Here is a 24,713-nt window from a genome sequence, read left to right as displayed (position 1 = left end):
AGGTAAACACTAAGAAATAACAGAAAGCAACAACAAAATCAAATATCACGAATACACAATGCAAAACTACAGTGCAAAAATAATGAAAACTGGAAAAACCCTAATCATCCCTGGAACTCATAACAACACCAGCCTGACAAACGAAAAATGTTTTCCTGTATATTTTTTTATGCACGATATTATTTCAATTAAAAAAAACCAAAAAAAAAACCAAGCTTATGTGTGTTTCAGTTAAAACAATTTCCCACACTGAGTTATAGTTTAGTTTTAGCTAACTAACCGTGATTATGGTTTATCAGATGTATTAAATATTTTGATTTCACTCTCACAGCCCTGAAAGAGGCTTTCCTTTCTCAGTTCTCCCACACCACATATCCTCAGCTCCTGTCCTCCCCTTTCTTAGCCCCTCCCACCAGACATGTCAGGAGGAATTGAGGTGACCAGGAGGTGAGGGAGGGACACGAGGAGAGAGGAGTCGAGACAACAGACGTTTAACCAAATGAGACACCCTCGCCTCGGAGCCTCATTTTAAAGTGATGAGAAATTAAATATGACATTTCACAAAATAGCATCATAAATTGTTTTGTTATAGCCCAACTGCTGCTGTATTTGATGATCTGCAGTTTAACAGTGATCAGGACATTTTTTACCTTTAATAGGAGGACTTTTAATTAAAATCACAACATGGTGCAATGTGACGAGACATTAGACCTTAATTTAATCACACATGCAGGCAGCAGTGAAAGGCAGAAAGTTGGATCATCTTAAATAACCAAAACCACAAGTACAAATGACTTGCGGTTTAATGAGCCCTCCTCTCCCCGTTGTTTGTATAATCCAGCTGTTCGCCACTTCAGTCTTCTTCAACATGGCTCAGATTTACAGAGAAACGAGTAAAGCCCCGAGATGCTCTGCTCCGCTAGGTTAGCTGATCAGAGACTAAAGCGGGGTGCACAGCAGGCTAGCAAGTTTGTCTGATTGTTGTTCTTCCAATTAACTGTCAAATCATCTGAGACATGACCAAAAAAAAGAAAAGAAAAAGAAAGAACACATGGTACAATTTAGATGCTCTTGCTAAGATCTCATTTGTTTTCTGCTCTTGTCATTCTTTTATTTTGTAATCACAATGAAAAACACACAAAGTAAAGATATTTTTCAAAAGGTGGAAACATCTGGACAAATCTTTAATCGCCTTGCACCATAAAATTCACCTAAATAAGGAAATATCAAACAGAGATTTAACATCATTCATGCATATTTAATGTATAAAGGTCAATAATTCTGGTCTCAGCAAACCAGAAGTTACAGTACTGGCTGTTTAGGTGGGTGCAGATTTTAAGAATTACCAACATTTTTTATCTTGAGATGCTGGAAACAATCCTAAATCATCCGATTACTGCAAGCAGCAGGATATTACATAAGCTAAAAATATTTCCACCAAAAAGCTTTCCATTAATAATGTGAAGTTTTAATCAATTTTTTCTTTGCTCTTCTCACGGGTTTGAATACTGACTGTGTATAAAGGCTGGATGTACCTTTTGGACCAGAAACATGAAGCCAACACTAACAAGCTTCTGGCCAAACTTGAGGATCACGTCTGTGCTTATCCACCAAACAGCAGTTCAGAATACCCGTGCTTGTTGCAGTCTCTGGGTGGGATCCTGGGGGGTGTCCCATCCAGAGACTGGAGAAATCTGAACAGCGTCGACTGGAAAAGAAAAGACACAAATTAATGTCACGCATTAATTTACTTGATCCAGGATAACCTTAACCGAAAGGTCACTGATCTGTGTTGTTGATGTATTTGCCAAGACACTCTTCACTCTTGAAGAGAGGAACAATTCAATTTCAATTCAATTCAATTTCTTTATTGTCCCACAAGGGGAAATTAGTTTAGCAGCAGGAGGATAAAAATAAACAGAACAATACTATAAAATAATAATAACAATAATAATGATAGAAAGTTCAAGGACAATTATTTGCCATTAAGGAGACAAGACGCAGTAGGGATAACAGAGCTGTCAGCTGATCAACACCTAATGGTCAGCTGGAATAGATAACTATTAAAGGGCCGTTGGGTACCAAAAAAAGGTCAGAAGGGCTGTCGCGTCTGCTGTGGCAGAACCAAAATCTCAAGCTTGGGAAGAGTTCAGTGAGAAGGACTTTCAGATGGCTCCTAGCAAACTGTCTGGTGAATCAGGAGCAGGAAATAAGAAAAGCAGACTTGGCTCAGCCTCAGGCCAGCTTTTGGTCAGAGACGAGAACTGCTGAGCCTTACTGGAATATTGTGGAAAGAGCTCTTTGAGGTGCTCCTGAACCGGATGAGCACGTCCTCAGTCTCGAAGGCAGTTTGAAGATATAGGGGTGGCCTCACCTCATCTCCTGACAGACGTTGCTGAGGTACACAAAAAGCTCTTCAGTGAAAAAGGACGGGTAGGGATGAGATTCACTCTGTTTTGGCTCCATTGGCGTCCCTGGAATGTAACCCTCAGTGTTAGGTGGCTAACACTCAAGTACAATGGTGCACTGCTCTTTGTGGGTTAGCGTGAAGCAAGGGTGATCGAGTATTTTGAGAGCCTGTTGATGGGACCAGTGAACTAGTGCGGGCATTTTTTCCAAACTTTGTACTGAAGAGAGCTGAGCTGGAAAGCAAACCCTTCGAATTACCATCACTGTAGGTTCCCTCCCTCATGGCATGTCTGGGAAGCCGAAACAATAAGGTTGCAGATGAATGTGGCTGAAAACCTTTTCCTCAACAGGTTCAGACTCAGAAATAGATATTCTATTCTGAGATGTTCTACATTTCAAGGAGTATTCATTCACCGATCCAAATCATTGAATTAAGATGTATCAATCACTCCCATGGCCACAGGTATATAAGATCAAGCAACTAAGCATGCAGACTGCTTCTACAAACATTTTTGAAGGAATGGGTCACTCTCAGGAGCTCAGTGAACTCCAGTGTGGGCTTGTGATAGGATGCCACCTGTGCATCAAGTCCAGTCGGAATATCTCCTTGGTACTAAAGATTCCATAGTCAACTGTTAGTGCCATTATAACCAAGTGGAAATGATTGGGAATGACGGCAACTCATCCATGAAGTGGTAGGCCACGTAAAAATCACAGAGTGAGGTCAGTCATGATGCCTTCAGAATAGCTTAAGAAAAGTGTGTAGAGAACTTCATAGTTTCCATGTCCGAGCAGCTGCATCCCAGCCTTACATCACGAAGTGAGGTGCAAAGCGTCGGATACATCAGTGTAAAGCACATCACCACTACACTCTCAGGAGTGATGAATAACACTTTTCCATCTGCCAATCCAATGGACAAATCTGGGTTAGCACAACTCTGAAATGAAGTAGACCGTGAGCCAGACCTTCTTGTTGTTGTGATGTTCTCCAACATCACTGTCTGACCTCACAAATGAGCCAAATTCCCATAAACGCACTCCTAAACCTTGTAGAAAACCTTCCCAGAACAGGTGAAGCTGTTATAGCTGCCAAAGATGGGTTAAAATCGTATTAAACCCTACGTATTAAGAATGGGATTACACTCAAATTCATATAAGTGCAAAGACAGTGTATCCCACTTAATACAAGATATTTTAGCTTAAAATAAGTGAAAAAATCTGCCAGTGGAACAAGTGAAAAATCTCTAGTTTTTCTCTAGTTTCAAGATTCACTGTCTTGAAACAAGTTCCTTTAGCTTACTGAAATGTTGCTCTGTAGCTGATTGTGTCTTATTTTAAGTGTAATGAGATAATTTTGACTAGAAATAAGACAAATATACTTGGTAAGATTTTGAGTTTTTGCAGCTGCTGCTTCATTCTCAGACTTGTATGACTCCTGGATAAATCCTTCTGGAATTTTTCCAGGCACAACAAACTTGGAAGCAGACCAGAAGGGGTAAACCTTGCCATCACTGTGTTGGCCTGCCATCACAACGGACTAAATAGGCTCGCGTCTGTATGGTACCAGATACGGATGTCATCATTTCGATGATCGGCAGCAGCCTGTTGTAGCATCTCTTCAATATTTAGCTTGAAGCATTGTTCAGCCTGCAATGCACGTGGTGACGCACCAGGCATCGCACCAGACATCGCACCACGTATCGCTCTGATATGCAGTTTTTTTCAGGTCTCTTTGATATGATGCACAAAAACTTCTGTTTAATCCCTATTGTGTCTCAGTTAACACAAAGTACTGAATTAATACTTTGTGTTAATGCTTTCATGTTGTTTTTTGTATTAGACAGTAACAGAAGCACACATGTATTCATCTTTCCCAGACGCTTAACTCTAACTATGAGCCTGCAGTCTGCTCTCCAGATGTAATGAGCTATGCTATAAGAACTTGGTTTTCCCCAGAAGGAAGGCAGATCCCAAAGTGACGGCACAAACAGATTTTTTTCACCACAACAGGCACACCCACACCATGTTCTGCACCAAATCCCTCAGCCTCTCAACAATAACTGAACTGTGACAAGTGCAGGAAAGGAGGGAACATCAAGTTCCTCACTCATTAAGATGCTGAGACGGCTCCATACACCACATCTTCTCACAAGTAAAGTGAAAACTGTGAAAAGGGCACCTTAAATTTGACCTGTTCTCACCTTGTTTATATTTTATTTCACATTTCTCTCTTTCACTGCTGCTGTCTTTTTAAGTCATGTGAAAATTAAACATTTTTCCAGGATCGAACAATCTTCTGTAATGCTTCACTCTACAGAGCTGCAGACCAACAGGATCTAACGGCGCTTCTCCTTTTTCCATTTAAAAAATAAATAAATAAAAAATATATATCAAAGAAGAGAGGCTTAATTTATTTAAATCCTCAGCTAAACTGTGTCAGTGTCACTGAGACCTTAAGGGCTTGTTAAAATGGACAGCGAGTCGTAGCCAAGGAGACTGATGTGACTGCGACAAACTGATTTTCGGTTGGAGGTGACGATAATCCCCCGAGGGGGAGCAGATGGGGCAGAGAGCATCTTGTGTGTGTGTGTGTGTGTGTTTCGTGTGCTCTTATCTGTGGATGACAGCAACAGGCTTTGGCGCTTGAATGCCTCGTTCTGTGCTTCTGCAGAGCTCTTCTCCTTGACGTCGCTCCTTTCATTTCTTATTACTTTTTTCCCCCTCTAAAAGGTGACATGGGTATTCCTTTGAAATCTCAGCTAAACCATGATGACCATTTAATCCGTTAAGTCAAAGCTGCCAGGCACATCACCTGTCCACGAATTCTTTTTTTTTTTTTTTTATATACTGACAATTTAGCGTTTCTTGTAGCTTAGAAACAGCAGAGCCCACATAAAGTGTTAATTTACTGCCATATAAACAGGATCAGAATATACTCAACTTGGGAAGCATGTAAAAATAGTTTTTATCAAAAATTATTTTGTGCAAATATTTTTCTATTTTTCTTCCATAGAGATGAAATTTTCACTCTCACATCCACACAAACCTACAGAATGACCTGAGGACTAATTAACATGTAAACTTACAGTAATGAGTAGAGAGGACCCCGAATGCAGGATACAGATTCAGTCTAATTAATCAGACTGAAGTAGAATCAAAAATAGCCACATATTGTCCAAAAATATCCACAGGAAAAAAACACAGCATAAACACATTACATAAGTAATGTAACATGACAAGCTAACACCCACAAAGAAATAGAGACAGGAGACAGGAGTGGATAAACTCTATAGTTAATGATGAGACACAGGAGAGCAAGACACAGATGAAAGTAATCAAGAAGTGAAAACAACCTGAGAGAAGAAACAAAAAGCAGACCTGCACAGATATACAGTGTCAAACTCTTGAGCTACCTTTCTTTATACTTTAACAGGAACATATGAAGTGAGTTAAATTTACTGTACAAACATCCATAGAAATACAGTATAAGAGACAAAACCAGAGTTTGTACAGTTTTAATGAGCTTCAAAGTCATTTTGGTATGATCATCTGTATTTGACAACACAGCCTAAACTCTTATTCAGTTTTATTGTAATTTCTTTAAGTAGTCTTCAGTAACAGTTCTCCAGGCTTCATGAAGGACATTCAAAGCTCTTCTTTGCATGTTGGATGTCCTTTTGTTCCGTTCTCTGTCAAGATGATCCGACACTGCTTCAATAATGTTGAAGTCGTCCATGACTGATGGTGCTCTATTGTCCGTCTTTTTCTATCCAGGTATGCATTTACTGCATTGGTAGTGTCATGTTGAAAAATGAAGCCATTGTCAGTCGATGCTTTCCAGATGGTATTACATGGTGGATAAAAATTTGATGGCACTTACGGGGTTCATGATTGGATCCATTTTAACAAGCTCCCCAGCCCCGACAGAGCCTCCACAGTTTTTCACAGATTGCTGCAAACTCTTAGTGCAATTTCATTGTTCTTGACAATGACAATAAATAAATAAATACTAAATACTAATACTAAATACTTGCTCCTGACCTTTTTCTCCTTGTTTCTCATTGTTCTTTGCGTCTTGATATCCACTCTTCCACTGAGACTATTGCTGATGAAGCTTCAGTGACTAGTAGATCTGTCCGATGCATCGCTCATGTCCTTTTTCTTTGAGTTTAGTTTAACACTAGGAGCTCCTTTCTTCTTCCAAGGGAGTGGACTTATTAGCAGTCCATAAGATGAGAGACACTTTCAAGTTTCAAACTCCCCTGACAGAAAAGAGTGAAATCGTCAATAGCTGGCATGCAGTCTGCGGCTTGGGTCAAACACTTGGGGCGGTTGAAATCTTCTTGTTGTGAGCAGTGCACAACATCTGCCACGAGAACACAGAGTTAATGTTTTCATGTCAATCCATCTGCCCGGCTGCATTGAGTGAACAGACAGCGACAAAAGCCTCAGCTGATCTCACCAGTGCGTACAAATGCAATTGCACCAAAAGGTGAGAGCGCCCCAGGCATTGTCAGAGCAGTGCATATGGCAGCTTTGTGAATACAATTAGACTCCGAGTGCGTTGACTCGCATAGCATTGTTGTAGGTATGGTGCTGATGGGAGGAATCAATGACATTTTCATTCTTAAGAAGAAGATGGTATCATTTGATTAACTGCACAAATTTTTTTGTATGTATACTAAATTTGTAGGTGATTGCTCTGCTGTATTTTAGGAAGTGGTTGTAGTTTTTAACTACAATAACTAATGAAGAGAAAAGGAAAAAGCTCAGCCGTGCTATCATTTTCTTGGTTTAGTTTATTTATTTACACATTACGCAGACTGTGCAAGCAGTAAAAAGTATAAAGTCCACAGACCGTGTATCTGACTCAACAGGCTTACAAGTAGTTCTTGTATATATCTGACCTTAATTTCTATAATTAAAAGTCATCTACCCTCCCCCCTGAAAAAAAGCAAAAAGAAATAACCATGACACCCAAAATCATTCACACTTTAAAATATTAATATTCTTTCTTTTGGAAAACAAAAAGACCAGCAATAAAGCCATAAATCTTCTAAAACCCCTCTTTTGCTTTTTAAAACCTTTTTTGCACTGTGAAATTACCTCTTTGTAATTTGATCTCCTGGATTTGAGAAATAACTTTTAGTCACAGTCTGGAAATAACTTTTGTTTAGATATAAACATTATTTGTGTAAATAAAAAAAAGAAAATCAACAAAAAGCACACCAGAAGCACACCTCTGCCAAAGCAGCTCGCTTTGAGCATTATTTACTTTTAAGGGAATAGTATTGTGTTTTGTATATATTTAATTTGTTTTCTTTGTTCTTTTAAAATTACTTAAAGTTCGTAGTGCAGTAAAAATCACATAAGGGTAGCATTACAGATGTTCACTTTGATTACACAAACATTATGTTAGAGTAGGTGATAGATAATAGCTACTGATTTGTAAATAACATTAATAGAGGCGGCGTGCTGGGGTGGGTACCCTAGTATACCTCAGCTTATTGCCTGTAAGTTGTGGTTTCTCCTGGTGGATGAGAGGGTTTGTTCTCTGCGCCTTCGGGTTGGGGAACGAGTCCTGACTGTCGTCTGTGCTTATGCACCAAATGACGGTTCAGAGTACCTGGCCTTCTTGGAGTCCCTGGGCGGGCTGCTTGAGGGTGCACCACCTGGGGACTCATGTTGTCCTACTGGGAGACTTCAACACTCAACAGATGTGGGCAACGGCAGTGAGACCTGGATGTATGTGATTGGGAGGAACGGCCTCCTGGATGTGAACCCGAGCTGTGTTTTGTTACTGGACTTCTGTGCAAACCACAGTTTGTCCATAATGAACACCATGTTTGAACATAGGGGTTTCAATAAGTGTACGTGATGCCAGGACACCCTAGGCTGTAGGTCAATGATCGATTTTGTAATTGTGTCATCAGACCTGCGGCCATATATTCTGGACACTTGGGCGAAGAGAGGGGCTGAGCTGTCAACTGATCACCACCTGGTAGTGAGTTGGATCAGGTGGCAGGGGAGGATGCTGGACAGACCTGGTGCATCTAAACATATTGTGAGGGTGTGCTGGGAACGCCTGGCAGAGGCCCTAGTTCACAAGATCTTCAACTCACACCTCCGACAGAGCTTCAATGGCATTCTGAGGGAGACTAGGGACATTAAGTCAGAATGGACCATGTTCAGCACCTCCATTGCCGAAGGTGGAAGGAGTACTTCGAGGACCTCCTTAAATCAACTCGTCTATCTGCGGGGGTGAGGTCACTGAGGCAGTTAAACAACTCCTTGGTGGCAGGGCCCCTGGGGTGGATGAGGTTCGCTCTGAGTTCCTGAAGGCTCTAGATGTTGTAGGGCTGTCTTGGTTGACATGCCTCTACAACGTTGCATGGAGATCAGGGGTGGTACCTTTGGATTGGCAGATCAAAGTGGTGGTTCCCATCTTTAAGAAAGGGGGACCAGAGGGTGTGTTCCAACTATAGGGGGATCACACTCTTCAGCCTCCTTGGGAAAGTCTATACCAGGGTACTGGAAAAGAGAGTCCGTCTGTTAGTTGAACCTCAGAACAATGCAGTTTTTGTCCTGGTCATGGAGCACTGGACCAGCTCTTCATCCTTGGTCTGCATTGCTGGCAATAAGTCAGACTTGTTTCTGGTGGGTAATGGCTGCCCTTTGTCATGATACTGTTCATAATTGTCATCAGTCATTCATCATTCATTTAATGGACAGAATTTCTAGGTGTAGCCAGGTGGTGGAAGTCTTCCACTTGGATTGTCTCAGAATCTCATTGCTGCTTTTGCAGATGATGTAGTTCTGTTGGGTTCATCAGGTGATGGCCTCCAGCTTGGACTGGAATGGTTCGCAGCCGAATGTGAAGTGGTGGGAATGAGAATCAGCACCTCCAAATCTGAGGCCCTGGTCCTCAGCTGGAAAAGGGTGGAGCGCCCACTCCAGAGCAGGGATGAGTTCCTGCCCCAAATAGAGGTGTTTAAGTATCTCAGGGTCTTGTTCACGAGTGACAGGAGACGGGAGCGGGAGATCGACAGACGATTGACAGACGGTCCATAATGATGAAGAGAGAGTTGAGTGTAAAACCGGTTGATCTATGTCCCTACCCTCACCAATGGTCACGAGCTGTGGGTGGTAGGTGTCATATTATTGGTTATCAACTTTCTTTCTTAACCCAGTCTTTCTGCTTCAGGCTCTGTGTCACTCACATAAAAAGGAAAAGGAGGTGCTTGATGCATCCCTTGACTTCTCTTCTGCACAAATTAATCAACTGAGCACCATCTACTCAAATCAGAGGCATTATCAGAGGAACTAGTGATAAAGAAACGAATGCAACACTGGGGCTGCAAATAAAACGAGAGAGAAGATCATTAATCTTGTGAATTCATAATCATCACAAGCAAGCTGAGCAGAAAAATAACTATAATCTCCTGTTATGTTTTACTACTCAGTGCTATTTATTCCTAACATTATAGCTGCACATTAAAAGATCCAGTGTTACTCCGCATGTTCGGATTCGTAAGTTTCCGGTAGCCTAGGAAAGGAGACGGGGATAAGACTTTAGTTTGGAATATTGTTGGCAATAAATTCCTTACAAATGCCACTGATGGATTTTCAAAATAGATTTTTTTTTCTGAGCTCTGTTAGCTTCAGCTCCAGTAGTGTAAGAGAGACTTTTAGCACTATTAGGAGTAAGCAGAAGACATTCATACATTTTCGCCAATTGCACAGTTGGTGTTACTGTGAATTGGCTGAACATGTAACAAATATAGTAGAGAATATGTATTGCACTTAAAACACACTGGAAATAAAAAAATCAGTGAAAACGTGGCACTTCCAACCTGGGCCCTAGGTCACAGGGTCGGCATAAGTTACCACGGTTATTTAGACATGGCACAGAAAACTCTTCAAGCTCAACATAGCTCAGTATCTCATTAATCTTCATAGCGCACCCCTCAGCTGGAATGATTACTAGTAATCTGTGTTTTTGTGATAAAATAATTAAATTAATTGTTTTAAAGGTCGAGGCAAGACAGTTCCACACTGTAAGAAAGGTTAGGAAAGTATGAGTGAGTGATCCAATACGTGCACGGCTCTTGTTTTAAACAGAATCACTAGCAAGTTTTTTCTTTAAACAGTCAGCATGTCGTTCCTTTTTCTGTGTTAATACATAATTAGCCACACCTCAAAGTTTTGCTCCATGATTTAATTTAATTTTAACGTAACATATTTTGTGTTTGATGTCCCCGTCAGTTTCCTTTTGATTTCCAAAACCCCTAATGATACAAAGAGCTTCTTTGTTTTAAAGAACTTTTGAGGAATTCCAAATAATTTTCAGTGACATACAAAACATGTCTGACACATTTGAGCAAAATACTAACACTTTAACTATATATATAGTTAAAGTGTGGGCTAAAGTATATAATCAATATTTAAAAAAGGGGTACCCCACAAATAATTTGGTTAACTCCTGTCCCAGATTGAAGCTCATTAATGTCTTTATAAGGTTTCATGGCAGTCCGTTCAGGAGTTGTGGATATTACAGATAAATAATAATAACTTAGTTAATTAGTCATTTCCTTTTTCTTTTTTTTTAGACTTCCTGCAGCTATCTGACTGTAGAGCTTCTAAAATCTGGACTACGTGGGTTCCTTTAATTAGTCGGTAATTAAGCCGGTGGCGTGTTGTTGAAGAGTTTGTCTTATGAAAAAAAGATGTCCTTGAAATTCCAGCAGTGAGGCTCAAGGTTGTTCGTGGTGCTTCAAAGAATTAGACGAACCCTTCCAGTGTAATCAAAGTACGATTAACAACCGTCGCTAATGGTGCTGCTTAATCTTTGATGACTTCATTTAAATGCAGAGACAGGTGCAGGAATGTGTTCAGAGCTCTCCAAAGTGCTAAACATGCACCGAAACTTATCAGATAGTCACTGTGGTCCATCGTGTTCTCCTCCATTTGTACACCTCTCTGTGAAGTCCCTCAAGCCTCTTTAATTATGCTGGGTGGAAAAACTTTGAGATACTTCATTTTAAATGTAATGCAATGGCTGTGTTCAGGAGGGTGACAGAATAGGAAAGATTTATTATGCCTTGTGCATTTGTATAATGATAGAAAAACAAAACAAAAAACAAAGTTAAACTCTTCCAGTTGTTTAAGATAATGTTACAACCAGTTAAACATGAAAGGTTCAATTGAAGCAAGACAGATTTCTTCACTAATATATATATATATATATATATATATATATATATATATATATATATATATATATATATATATATATATATATATATATATATATATATATATATATATATATAAATATATATATTGGGGGTGCAACGATACACAAAATTCACGGTTCAGTTTGATACTTTGGTGTCACAGTTCGATATTTTTTCGATACAAAAAAAAAATGTTCATGCCTTTTTAATTTGTCATTTATTAAAATTATAAATATATATTTTAACTCAAAAGTACAGTTTTTAAAATTAATGCTTGAAACAAAAATATAAAAAAAGCTATCTCAGGCTCGCAAAATTTCAAATCCTGCAGCCTCGGAGCGACTCTTCAGCGTAGCTCAAATAATTTAGTAGCCCAATAAAAAGAGAGCATTTTTTGATGATGTTTTGTTCTTGTTTGCACAATATTATACTAAATTATATTGTAAAGGAACAAACATAATCAAAAATTGTTGAAAAACTACACATTAACTCAATTTTTCTTGACAGAATTTCTATGAATTTGTGACGGTAAACATAACAGTCTGTGTCAATCCTGATTGAAATTTCACTGAGTGGTAGAGCAAGTGGAAAAGACGAGCCATTTGCTTTTGAAGTTTGCAAAGACTGCTAAATTTTGCCAGTGTTAGTTCACTCTTTGCAACATAGTACGCTGTTTTAAACTGATTTTCAGGTTTATTTTTAGTATGTTATTTGCAATTGGTGTTTGTTCTGGGAAAGATATTGCAGACTGAGCAATAATGCATTTCTTGCATTTCTCATGGGTTCTAATGGGGGCCTTTCTTAAAATGACTGGTCCCAGTAACAAAGGCGCTTGTCGACTCAGAAATCGAGAGAAAACCAACAACACACCCGGCAGAACATTATGTTATTTACACGGGTGCACATAAGTGGTCCGCATGTGCGCATTCGCTGTCAAAATAAAAGACGCGCACCAGATAAGATTCTTCACCCTGACCTGTCTTATTTGGCTCAGCAGAACTAAAATATATATCCTGCTGCTTTTACACACACACACACACATAAGCTCAGCGATTCTCTGCGCGATCAACCTCTCACATGTTTAAGCTTGCTGCGGGAGATTTCACTTGTCATGTTTGCATAGTAAGCTAATGATTAATAAGACGATGTCAGAGGAATTGGTGCACAAATTATCATCACTCACAGATCAGTGCTGTCGCTCTCTATACACAGTTCGCACGATTGCAAAGTGAAAGCAAAAAAACAAGCGCAAATTCAAACGCGATTTCAATATGTCACATATTGACAGTGGCTCACCGATGCCAATGACATAATTACCCAGCTACATTTCTGAAAGAATGCAAAAGCATTGACATATATTTTTCTTCCTACAATAGCCCGACGGGCAGGGCAGAGATAGATTTTGGTAGCCCGACTGGAAAAATCGCTAGCTCCAGGACGTCAGGCTAGCGATATTGCAAGCCCTGTATCTGATTGAGGAATCATGCATCTTTGGAAAAGAGAGTTTATTACAGAGAAATGTCTCTTTCCAAAATAAAAGCTATACTATCCGCTTCTTCTGGGCTATATTCTCAGCAGTATATTAAACATATAGGTCCCCATAAGGAGAATCATGTGCTAACGGCTGTCTAAATGACTCGGATAAAGTTTGTAGCATGTGCCCATATGGAAAAGATATATATAAATCTTATAAAGTTTTTATCTGTCTTGTGTGAAACTTGTATGAAAAGCATACAAGAGTGAAAACACATATAAGATCCCTTGAAAAATTATATAATGAAACTTGTATGTTTTGTATACATACTAAAAAAAAAAAAGAAAGTAATGAGAAAGTGGCCACTTTCATGAGTAAATCATGTATGTTTTTACTATTTCTTTTCCATATGGGTGTGCTTGTTGTTTTTGTCTGCTTCCACTTGTCTTTGCACTAGGATGATGTCGGAGTAAATGTGCAGTCATATTCGTTGTGTTACCCACTAGTGCTGTCAGCGTTAATCTCGTTGAAATGACGTTAAAGCCACAACACGGCAAATCTCCGTTAACGAGCTACCCCTGCGTGGGGCTAGACGGCCAACACGTTAACGAGCTAACTGCGCTAACACACTAGTTCCCACCCATGTAATTGAGCATTGCATGGCACATCCGACATACTGTTTTACTTTAGTCCATGACGCGCTTACCTTCAGGGTCATACGTCACATGAAAACCAAAATAATTCCAAACGCCAGATCTGAATGAGGGTGGGGGAGGTTCAATTTGCCATGTTGCCAGGAGAGCTTAACTTCTGTCTTGCTAGCTTGCCCTGCGCTGAGTGAATCTGCGTTCGACTACTCCGCCTAGGCTGCACTGTCGAGCGCAGATCCACTGAGCGCTCAACACAGACAGCATCGTCAGAAGGAAAGTTGATAAAATAAATTACAAATTTTGTATTGTTCGATACATATGCGTACCGAACCGAAAGCACTGTATCGAACGGTTCAATATCGATACGAGTATCGTTGCACCCCTAATTATATATATATATATATATATATATATATATATATATATATATATATATATATATATATGTGTGTGTGTGTGTGTGTGTGTGTGTGTGTGTGTGTGTGTGTGTGTGTGTGTGTGTGTGTGTATTTACTATCATGTCCTAAATAAGAACATTAATAGACAGGTTGTATACTGGCTTCAGAATTTATTTATTTTTTTCATGCTTTGCAATTACAGAAAATGTGTATTGTAATTATTGTGGCATATGTATGTATACCTATGTAATGTATCCCTGCCTTAACAGGTGGGGTAATCTGAACAAAACTTTGCATGCACGTTGTCACACTTACTGCGATTATTGAGATCTGTTTTCTAAAAAGGTTCATTATAAATCCGAATTCTTTGGATGAAAATGTGATGTCACGTTCTCTGTTTGCATTTGTTTCATGTGTCATGTTCAACTTAACGGTCATCAAAATTTGTATGTGGAACAGAATTTTGTTCAAGTTACCAATAAATGTGGATTTAGAGACTCAGGGAAAGATAGTGATCTACAGCAAGAAGGGAAAATCAATGAAAGTGGACATTGCTGGGGAAAACAAGACACAGGTGCAAACAATCAAGACAGGAGGTGAAGTAAAGCACAAGACAACAGAGGCAAGTAACTGCCAAAATAGAAGAGGAAGTGAGATTACATACGCAGGGAAAAATAGACTCAAGAATAAAGTTAAAGAGAAATTGACACAGGGAGGTGAGACAGAAGACACTGCAGTAAACAAATAAAACTGTAAAGTTGAGACTAAATTATATGATAAACTAAAAGTTCCAAAAATGCTCAAGAAGAAATGAAGATCAATAAATAAAATTATGGACATCTGAAAAAAACCCTCAAAAGTTAAAGAAAACCTAAAGTCAGACCCAGGGTCATGATAGCCAGGCCTGGGGAGGGTAAAGCAGACACTTCAACCGTAAAAATATGTGTGTGCTGACAACTGATCATTTTTCTCGTCACACTGAAAGATTTACAGCTATTATTTACATATAAAGTGAATTAAAGGACAGCTAGCATTTCCTCTGTAGACTTTTATTAAATAGTGATCTGGTTCAGCCGGTTTAATATATTTAACTATCCTCCATCTTGTTACATAACAGTCACACTTTTTCCCCCTGTGTCTTGTGAATCATTCAAAAAAATTAAAATTCCTGAGATACAGGGCTGAATAATGCTTAGGCCAAAACAAATGTGCCTGAAATAAAATTTAAAAAAAAGAAACAGTTGAATCATTCAAATCTTTAGAGTCTGTTTTTGAAACTGTGACAGAGCCTTTTGTGCGCTGAGATTTCAGATCAGAACAAGGTTTTTTTCTGTGCAAAGTGATGTTCCCCTTGTATTCCTGCCATGTTTCTTGTAATGTACTATACAACCATGGCTTGGCTACAGAGAATTAAACATTTATCATTCCAACACAAGAGGATTGGCACAGAAACAATTTTTTTCTACAGAGAAAACATCAGAGAGAAGTCTTGTTTTCTCTAAGCGCTACAGTTAACTTTCATGTTTGTCTAAGCAGAGTAGAGAGCATCTGAATTATAAAGACTGTTTACGTATCGTGACAGCTGGTAGAGCCAAGCTAGAGGCTCTGCATGCGACACAAGTGTTTGTAAGCCTAGCATGACACAGGATCTGGGGGATGTGGATGCATTGTCGCAGAGCTGCTGAGGGCAAAACTCCAGCGGGGAAATAACGGTACAAGGAATTTAGTTAGCTCAAGCAATGAGAAGAATTAAACTGGGCCAGAGCAGAAGTGTGTGTGTGTGTGTGTGTGCGTATTTAAATCCAGCTGTTTCAGTCACTGCACTCATTGTATGTAAATTTCAAAAGCGTTGTGTTAACAGCTACGCTTTGCATTGTCTGTGAAAACCAGCAGTACTTAATCTGTGCCATCCTCCTGCAGCCAGGCTTGTGGAAACGCTCTCACACACGCACACCGAGCTGCTGCGAGGCCACAGGCTGCTGCGATGAAAACTGTCAAACCCTTTGTCAAAACAAATCTTTGTGACTAGAATCCCACAAGATGTTTTAGTTTCTCTTTGTTTATCTCCATACTTAAGTCTACCATGGTGGTTGAAGAATGGAATTTACTTCACCTAAAATAACTCTGATTTTAGGTACTGGTCAGAACTCAAACCCACTACAGGGACATCAGAGATAAATCATTTTGTTCTGTAGTAGAGCTTTGAGGCAAAGCTTTGAAAATACTTGCTTCCTTCTCTGTTTGAGAACAATGTTCTGCTTCCCTGTCAGATTCATCAGTTGGTTGGTTGGTTTGCCACTTTTGGTCGGGACTGAAATGTCCAGTGCTATGAACCTCTGTATTTATGGTCACGAGTAAAACTGATGATTATGAGGACATAATTTAACTAGAACCTTTTTGTGTAATCAAATGCATTCACCAGGCACTTCATTAGGCACTCCTCTTCACCTGCCTGTTAATGCAAATATCTAATTAGCCAAACAAATGTTCAAGCTGGGGGTGGTAATGCTGTGAGGGATCTTTTCTCAGCACACTTTGGACCCTGAGCCTAGTTCTGCCAGAGGTTTCCTTCTGTTTACAAAAAACGTCACCAAAGTGCTTGCTCATAGGGGATCATCTGCTTGTTGGGGTTTCATTGTATTATTGTAGGGTGTTTACCTTACATTATCAAGCGCCATGAGGCAACTGTTGTTGTGATTTCGCATTATATCAATAAAATTGAATTGAATCGAGCAGGATAATGCTCTTCATGTCACAGACTTCAAATTCTCTCAACAAGTTTCTTGAACATGAAAATGAGTTAATTGTACTCCAACGGCCTCCACAGTCACCAGCTCTGAATCCCACAGAGCAGCTTTGGTCTTTGGATATGTTAGAACGAGAAATCCACATCACGGACGTGCAGCCAACAAATCTGAAGCAACAGTGTGATGCTATGATGTCATCATAGACCAAAATCTGTAAAGCACGTTTAGAGCATCTTGTTGAAACCTTGCCATGAAAAATGAAGCGACTTCTGAAGGAAAAATTTAGCACCACCAAACAAAGAGTGCAATGAGTCTACGCGCAAACCTATGACATTTCTAACATTGGGGCGATCGTGGCTCAAGAGTTGGGAGTTCGCCTTGTAATCGGAAGGCTGCCGGTTCGAGCCCCAGCTTGGTCAGTCTCGGTCGTTGTGTCCTTGGGCAAGACACTTCACTCGTTGCCTACTGGTGGTGGTTAGAGGGCCCCGATGGCGCCAGTGTCCAGCAGCCTCGCCTCTGTCAGTGCGCCCCAGGGTGGCTGTGACTACAATGTAGCTTACCATCACCAGTGTGTGAATGGGTGGATGACTGGTTGTGTAAAGCGCTTTGGGGTCCTTAGGGACTAGTAAAGCGCTATACAAATACAGGCCATTTAACATTAAGTCTAAAGCTAGGGTTTTAAAACATAACATATTATGCTCAAAATAAAACCGCATGCTTAAAAATGTTTGAGGCACTAGCACTGTGCATCTGTCTCTCTTTGTAACACTCAACAGTAGTCACCCATCATGCTTGGATTAAATATAATTTTTCCATCCCTTTTATATCTTGTTCTTTTCCCATGCTCATCACTGACATGAAACTGACAGATCTGGTGGAAAAAAAGCTGAGTGCAGAATGTAAAAAGTGAAATTCTGGCACTCATTAGCTGATATGTCTTCAGCATGTTAAAGCTCAGCATAACTGTGTGCTCTGTGACTGCCAGGAAAATTTTTGGACAACCTGCACTAATGCTCCCTGTGCTGCTGATTCAGTCAAGCACAGGATCAGCAAAAAGGGCTTCTTTAATATTTTGGCTTCACTTGTCTGGAGATCAAACTTATTTTTTAATTTCTGAACGCCATTGCTCTTTATGTCCAGTCATTGTAATTGTCTACTACTTGGAACATCATAACTAAAAAAAAGGGACGTACTAGACAAAAACTGTTTTCAGATTTGGAGTCAGCAAGTGAAATTAAAGTACAGGTGAAAGAAATAGATTTAGAGTTTTAACAGGAATAGGGACGACATTAAAAATAAAACTGTCTTGTCTGTTTTCATTTTAAAGCGAAAACATCAGATCAGAAATTATCTCCGTCCTCACATTTAACGCAGGATTTCTGAATAATGGAAAATGTTTCAGCTGGCATTGTGCGTGAACATTAGAGGATGTCAGGGTGCAGTGTGAAGGTTTGGCAGAATAATGCAGGTCTCACCTTTCCAACGCGCTCCTATTGAGTCCGATCATTCACACCATTCATGCTGGAAGCTGTGGACAAATAAAACACATTTGTGATTTCAACAAATGGGGCTTCGCCAACATTGAATGTACGAGCTGGATGTTCCTCAAAATATTTTTTGATGTGTTGTGACCAAATTATAGGTACTTTAAATGTTTTCTGTGGACTCTCGCATTAAAAGCCATTATGTACTGCTTCACAAACAACTCACATGAATTCAACAAGGTCAAGGCAAACGTATCTTCTACAGCAGTGCTAAAAAATATGCATCTCTAAATATCTCCATTTACTAACATGGTATAATGTTTAAAATGTTACATTTATGTTTTAAATAAATGGACTTTAAAGGCTTTAAGATACAGCAGTTTCTTACAGATGCCTTATTGAGATCGCTGGTTTAAATGCTACAACAAAATGTGGCTCCAAAATGCTCAAAGTGGTCCAAGATGCTCATCTTTTTGAGGCTGAAATTTTAAGTCAGTTGTTACCAATCAGTTCAATCATATTGCTGAATGTTCAAATTATTCCCTACTGCAAAGAGCTAATATATTGAGTGATAAAACTAAACTTTTTTCAGATGTAACATAGCTGTAAATAACTGTAAACAAAAGATGGACAAAGCCAACGTGACATCACCCAGTGGATGGTGAAGTCAGGATTGGAAGTTTTAATTTATTTCAGCATGAGTTTTTTGTTTTGTTAAGAGGGTGGAGCGAGGAAGATCACGGGAAAAATATGGATGGAATAATAATAAAAATGTTGTGTAGTCCCATTTAAAGAGGGAGATCTGCATCAGATCGAGATCAAGACAAATTCTTGCAAATTAGTGCTAGAAATGCAAAATTAGCACAAATAAGCACAGTGAGCCATATTCTTTTTTAGACAACAGAAAACTGCATTACACTGACAGCCAAGCAGGAAGCTACCTGCTCACGATCAAAGGGAACGCACCTTTGAGCCTTAGAAGAATTTATATTAAAAATAAATCACCATTTATTTTCATCATAATTCTGATAGAAAATTTGGCATTTTCATAGACATCATAAAAATTGATCTAACACACTGTCTGCATTTTTGAATCTTTAATATTTTGTGTTTTTACCTCTGTGATATGAATAAAAAAGGCTGAGTCGTAATTTATCAGCTAACACAAGTGAGCTAGGGCAACAAGATGAGTTTATAAACTGTACAGGTGCAATACACAATCCCACATACCAGCTAATCAAGGTTAAGCAACAGTCTAAAAAAAGCCAAACCCTATAATTGTACTCACCAAACATAAACATCTTGGGTGGTCTGCACCTTGCAGCCATGATATTAGTCAGAAAATCTGTAAAAAATACTCCAAAAGTCTTCAACAGCACAAACACAGCAAAGAGAGCCAACTTAATGAAGATAGCCATTCATCTCAGAGTTCATATGAAGAGGGAAAATATCCAAGACCAAATCTGTTTTTCCAAATCTGTAAATGCTGTTTAATGCTGTAAACGTAGACATTATACCATGGCAGTCTGAGGATTCACTTGCTTTGGAATCAGTGCCCTTAAGAGGAATTCAGTTTCTGCCACTTCTGAGTTTGCTTCACTTTTAGGATTTTTTTTTAAATTTTTTAAATTATTATTTTATTTTTTAGAAAATAAGTAGTTCCCAGTCTGCTGCACGTGGTTGTGGCATTCATTCTAAAATGAACTGCTAAGCCCCGTTTACATAGGCCCAGTGATTGGCCTGTGATCCCATTGTGACCAATTTCAGTGGTTACCAAGTAGCATACAGTGCTACTATGACTGTTGAGAAACTGTGACAAATGTAGCACAAACAGGAAACAGACTGTTCACCTTCAAAGTAAAAGTTGTTCTTTTAGTGGTAAAACAGCTTTTACCTAGAAGGCAACTGGATCTTGTTTGTGTCAAGCATCGTTGCTGTTTGGGGCTATTTGAGTGCTTGCAGACAAGTCAGCATCTTCCATGCAACTGTGGCAACTCTAGCAACCAAAGCAATCACAATGAGGTTTTTGTTGCAGGGCACTGTTTGCCAAAGATTTTACTAAAGGGAAACCAAAAACCTTGAGCAGTTACTCTCGTACCAGTTGTGGAATACGTCCAGAGGATTGCTAAGTTGGTTCCCAATCAGCCTAACATGCCCAAAAAAAACATCAATCGCATATAGTTCATTCAAACCGGCCATGCCACCTGCATATGTCACCAGTTTGCTTGATAATATTTATTTGAGAAGGCAAACAATTATCTTTTACCTTTCAGTTAAATCTCAGCATACATACACACACATACACATAACTAGGATATTGCTGAAGCTAAACAACATACATGCTTTAACATGTATTTCTAATATTACAACCTCTGTAGGTGTCTTTCAGCGTGCTACAGTCTGATACACCACGCTTGAAAATTAAACGGCACTCTTCAGCCCACCTGCATCCAATTACACTCAAAGAGCCTGATCAGTCTTGACTGCAGTGTCTCATCAGTGCTTCTGTAATGTAAAGGTTTCTGCTGGGAACTTCCTGCTGCATGGATGGTGCCAAGGCGAATTAAACACTTTACAGAAAGGAATTGCACTTTTTGTCAAAAACTTAGAAAGAGAGAGAGGGAGAGACTGGTTGATTAAAATTTATGGCATGTAGAGAGTTTAAAAGCTTTGGGGTATCATTGGGATGATAGTTTTAGTGGCTAAATGGCTTTGGGTCATTCATTTCATGTGTAAATTTGGATAAAGCCAAAGTCGACACATTCTTCAAATGCAAGTGTGCTTCTCATTATGATATATTGCCGCTGCTGTTATTGCCGTTGTCTAATGGGATTTGTGCCAATAAAGCCTTGCTAGATGTTTTAGCTGTCACAGATATTCAAATGTAAACAACAGCATGAAGATTATTTGTTGCTCCTGTTTTCCTAATTCTTTTGTTCCTTGTAATATATGGTTTCAGGGTTTTAAATCTTCTTTTCCTCATTCTTTGTGAAATTCCTCTGGAAGTGCAGTGTATATATTTTCCATTTCAAAGAAATCCTGTTAGTACACTTACTGTCGGTGAGCAGAGAAGAACACTGATTACTTCATTCCACTTTGTAAAAGTTTATTTTTTTCTTGTTTCTCTGTTTCAAAGACTTTAAAACCACATTTTCTCTCCACGGAAAATGTGTGAATTCAATCAAATGTTCCTCAGAGTCTTCAGTTATTTAAATAACAAGCTTTTTATCTTCAAGGCTTTAAAATGTTATATACTGAATCCTGTAATTGTCCTTAATGATTACAGTGGACATGTCAAATCTTTGTCCCCAAGTCATCAGAGTCTTAAAGGATGACACCTTGAAAGTGTAGTGGAAACTTTGGGGCTTTCTTTTCATGGCATTAATCATAAATGAGCCAGCTGCAAGTGCAGTTTTGGCCCCTTTTCTGCTATTTGCTGGATGATCAGACATTATAGGCTTTGCAGCCACGAGTGAGAAGATGGTTGCCTGCCCATGATCTTTGTGTGTGTGTGTTGGCATGTTGGCAGCCGTTTACCTCATCAATACAGGAGCGGACTTTTGTTCCATTTGACTCACGCCATCATTGTCTTGTATTAACACCTTCAGGAGATCCAGAACACTGCAGCAAAAATACTAACTGGAACTGGAAAGGGGAACCATATGTTTCCCATATTAGCTTTTCTTCTTTTGCTCCCTGTTAAAGTCAGAATTGAATTTTGCTTACAAACATGTTTTTCCCTCACATCTCGAATAATCCTACCACGTCATATCTTAATGAACTCATTTGCTCTTTACTCTTTCCCCTTCCCCAAATGCCTCCCTGAGCCTGGTTTTGTAGGACATTTTTGTTCAAATCGAGTTTTTCCTTCCTACCATCACCAAGTGCTTATTTATAGGGGTCTGTGTGGTTGTTTGAGTTTCTTTCTAATATTTTACCTTACAATATAAACCACCTTAAGGCGACCAATTAAAATCTAATTGAACTATGGAGCTCCTGAATTTTGATAGAAATGGAAATACAGTTCAATCTCAACTATTATTTTTAACTTACAGTCATATGTTTGAGTACAAGCTTTTGATGAATGAGGGGTTCGGGACGATAAGCCGTATTTTATTCTGAATCTTTCCCTCATTTGATTTTTTAAGTCTGTGTAGAAAAATAACAAAAACTGTAAACAATAACTGACTTTTGCTACTTTTAGAAATGGTAGTTTTAGAAAGGGGTGCTGCATATATTATTATGTGGTTATTCGTGGTTCCCAAGTAAAAATCAGAAATTGATCAGCAGACTTCATCCTCTGTGGACAGTACTAGTCCAAAATGTAAAAACACTGACGTATTCATTCACACACATCAACCTGGAATGTAAAAAAAAAAATAATTTTGCTTTCATATTTTAATGATGAATTTTATTCACCTCTTTAGGTTTTTTGTCAACTTCCCATCGGCCAAACAGTATTTTAGCCAGTTTCAGCACCTGGAGGATCCTGAGGAGATGGCACGGAGCAGCCAACTCCGGCAGCATGCCTGCAGGGTGATGAATGCCATCAACAGTGTGGTGGAAAACCTCCACGACCCTGAGAAGGTGTCGTCGGTGCTGGCCCTGGTGGGAAAAGCCCACGCTATCAAACACAAAGTGGAACCCGTGTACTTTAAGGTAACTTTCGAAAATGACCCGTTTTTTGGGCTTTTTTTTTCAGACTTTGTTTTAAACACTTTTAAACATGTTGTCTGCGAAACAAAGCACGGCAAAAGATTATTGTCAGGGGTTCTCTATCCTGAATAACTAGCAGTTTAATAAAGGTATTTTCTTGCTTCAGCAGCCCCTTCAATTATCAAAGCAGCCCAAAGAATTGTCTCATTACCAGTCTAATATCATGGGGGATATTTCACTTTTGCCACTTTACTCAGGACAGAATTCCTGTTTTACTTGTTTTTCTGTTTTATTTCTCAAATGTAGCTGCAGTGTTTTGCTTTGTGTGTGTTTTTAATAGAAATACTTCAAGCTTTTGTGAAGCTGGAGGCTTCAATCTTTACTTAGACACATGCAAACAAATTATGGAAGAATTTTATGGAGCATCAAGTTTATCTTGTAATCGTTGTTCTGTATAATGTAAAAACATGCATGGGCATAAAAACCAATAATAACAAATGCATTAATTTAGTCCCAGATCTTTAACCCTGTGTTGAGTTTTATTTTTGGATTTATGATTTGTTCTTTTGGATTTAAGGAATATTTATGTTCTAGCTCTATATTTGCCTTGAGTTTAGTATTTCTTAGAGCCTTGTAGTTATTTATATTTCTAGCTCTTGCTTCTTGTTTTATTACTTCATGTAGTAAACCGCTTGTCTGTTCCATAAAATTGCCGTTACTGGAGTTGTTGGAGCTCTGTGCGCAGTAGCGTGAATGACAGAGACATTCAGACGTGTAACCTGTATAGAGCAGCTTGTCTTGCGCTTAACAAGAATAAGCTGCATAAAAGTCTTTGGTACAACATTAGTTACATTTTTAGATGTCTGTAAATTCTCTCTCTTTCTATAGTTATGCTACATGCTTCCATGTGCTCAATTTAGCTCAGTCGCAGCTGACCACGCCTCGAGAGGTCTTTGCGCAGCAGACATTCTGTCACAACAAATTTTTACTGGAACCTGAGATCCTACCATAATCATTGAGACGCTAGAAGACTTATCAACAGATGCATCGATAAATGCACTTAGATGCTTCATTAGCCTGAGAGGAGCTGTTTGCCAACTCACTGTAACCAGGGCACAAACTTCGAAGGAGCTAAAAATGAATTCAGAGAAGCTCTCAAGTAATGTGACATACAGGCACTGGAAGCTTTCCTGGTAGACAGATAGTGGGAGTTCATTTTCAATGCTCCTTCTGCAAGTCATGCAGGTGGCGTCTGGGAACGCCACATTTGGACCATTCATAACATGCTGAACGCCACTACTGCTCAGTGTGCAGGAGGATGATGGCTCTCTTTGAACTCTGTTTTGTGAAGCCAAGTCTATTGTAAATAGTCACCTCTTGACTGTTGATGGTATCAGTTACCCAAAGGCAACTGAACCTCTCAATCCAAACCATCTTATAATAATGAAATCCAAAGCTGCCCTAACACCACCTGGGAAATTTGTGAAAGAAGCAGTTTGTTGCCTTTCGTGTTCATTCTGTCCTAGTCTCATCTCTGTGTCTTATCATCAGTTGTATCTCCATATTTTGTTACCCTTTCTGTCTCCTTTTGTGTCCCGTTCCATTGTTTGTTCTGCCAAGCTTGTACGTCTTAGTCCTGGTCTCAGCATATGTTGCTTC

At 39.2% G+C, this 24,713-nt stretch overlaps 1 protein-coding gene across 2 annotated transcripts in view; it reads left to right on the top strand.

Annotated features, from left to right (window-relative positions):
* The window catches only part of cygb2 (cytoglobin 2), a 49,108-nt gene that overhangs the window by 14,620 nt on the left and 9,775 nt on the right, over positions 1-24,713 (top strand). For both annotated transcript variants that reach the window (XM_026170487.1, XM_026170489.1), the window contains exon 3: positions 22,826-23,057. In XM_026170487.1, coding sequence (XP_026026272.1) covers positions 22,826-23,057 — 232 coding nt within the window. The remainder of the gene's footprint in view (positions 1-22,825; positions 23,058-24,713) is intronic.

The sequence above is a fragment of the Astatotilapia calliptera genome, chromosome 6 (genome assembly GCF_900246225.1).
Source record: "Astatotilapia calliptera chromosome 6, fAstCal1.2, whole genome shotgun sequence".
NCBI classification, from domain to species: domain Eukaryota; kingdom Metazoa; phylum Chordata; class Actinopteri; order Cichliformes; family Cichlidae; genus Astatotilapia; species Astatotilapia calliptera.
Note: the sequence above shows the minus strand (reverse complement) of the source record. Positions and strands in the feature narration are given on the sequence as shown.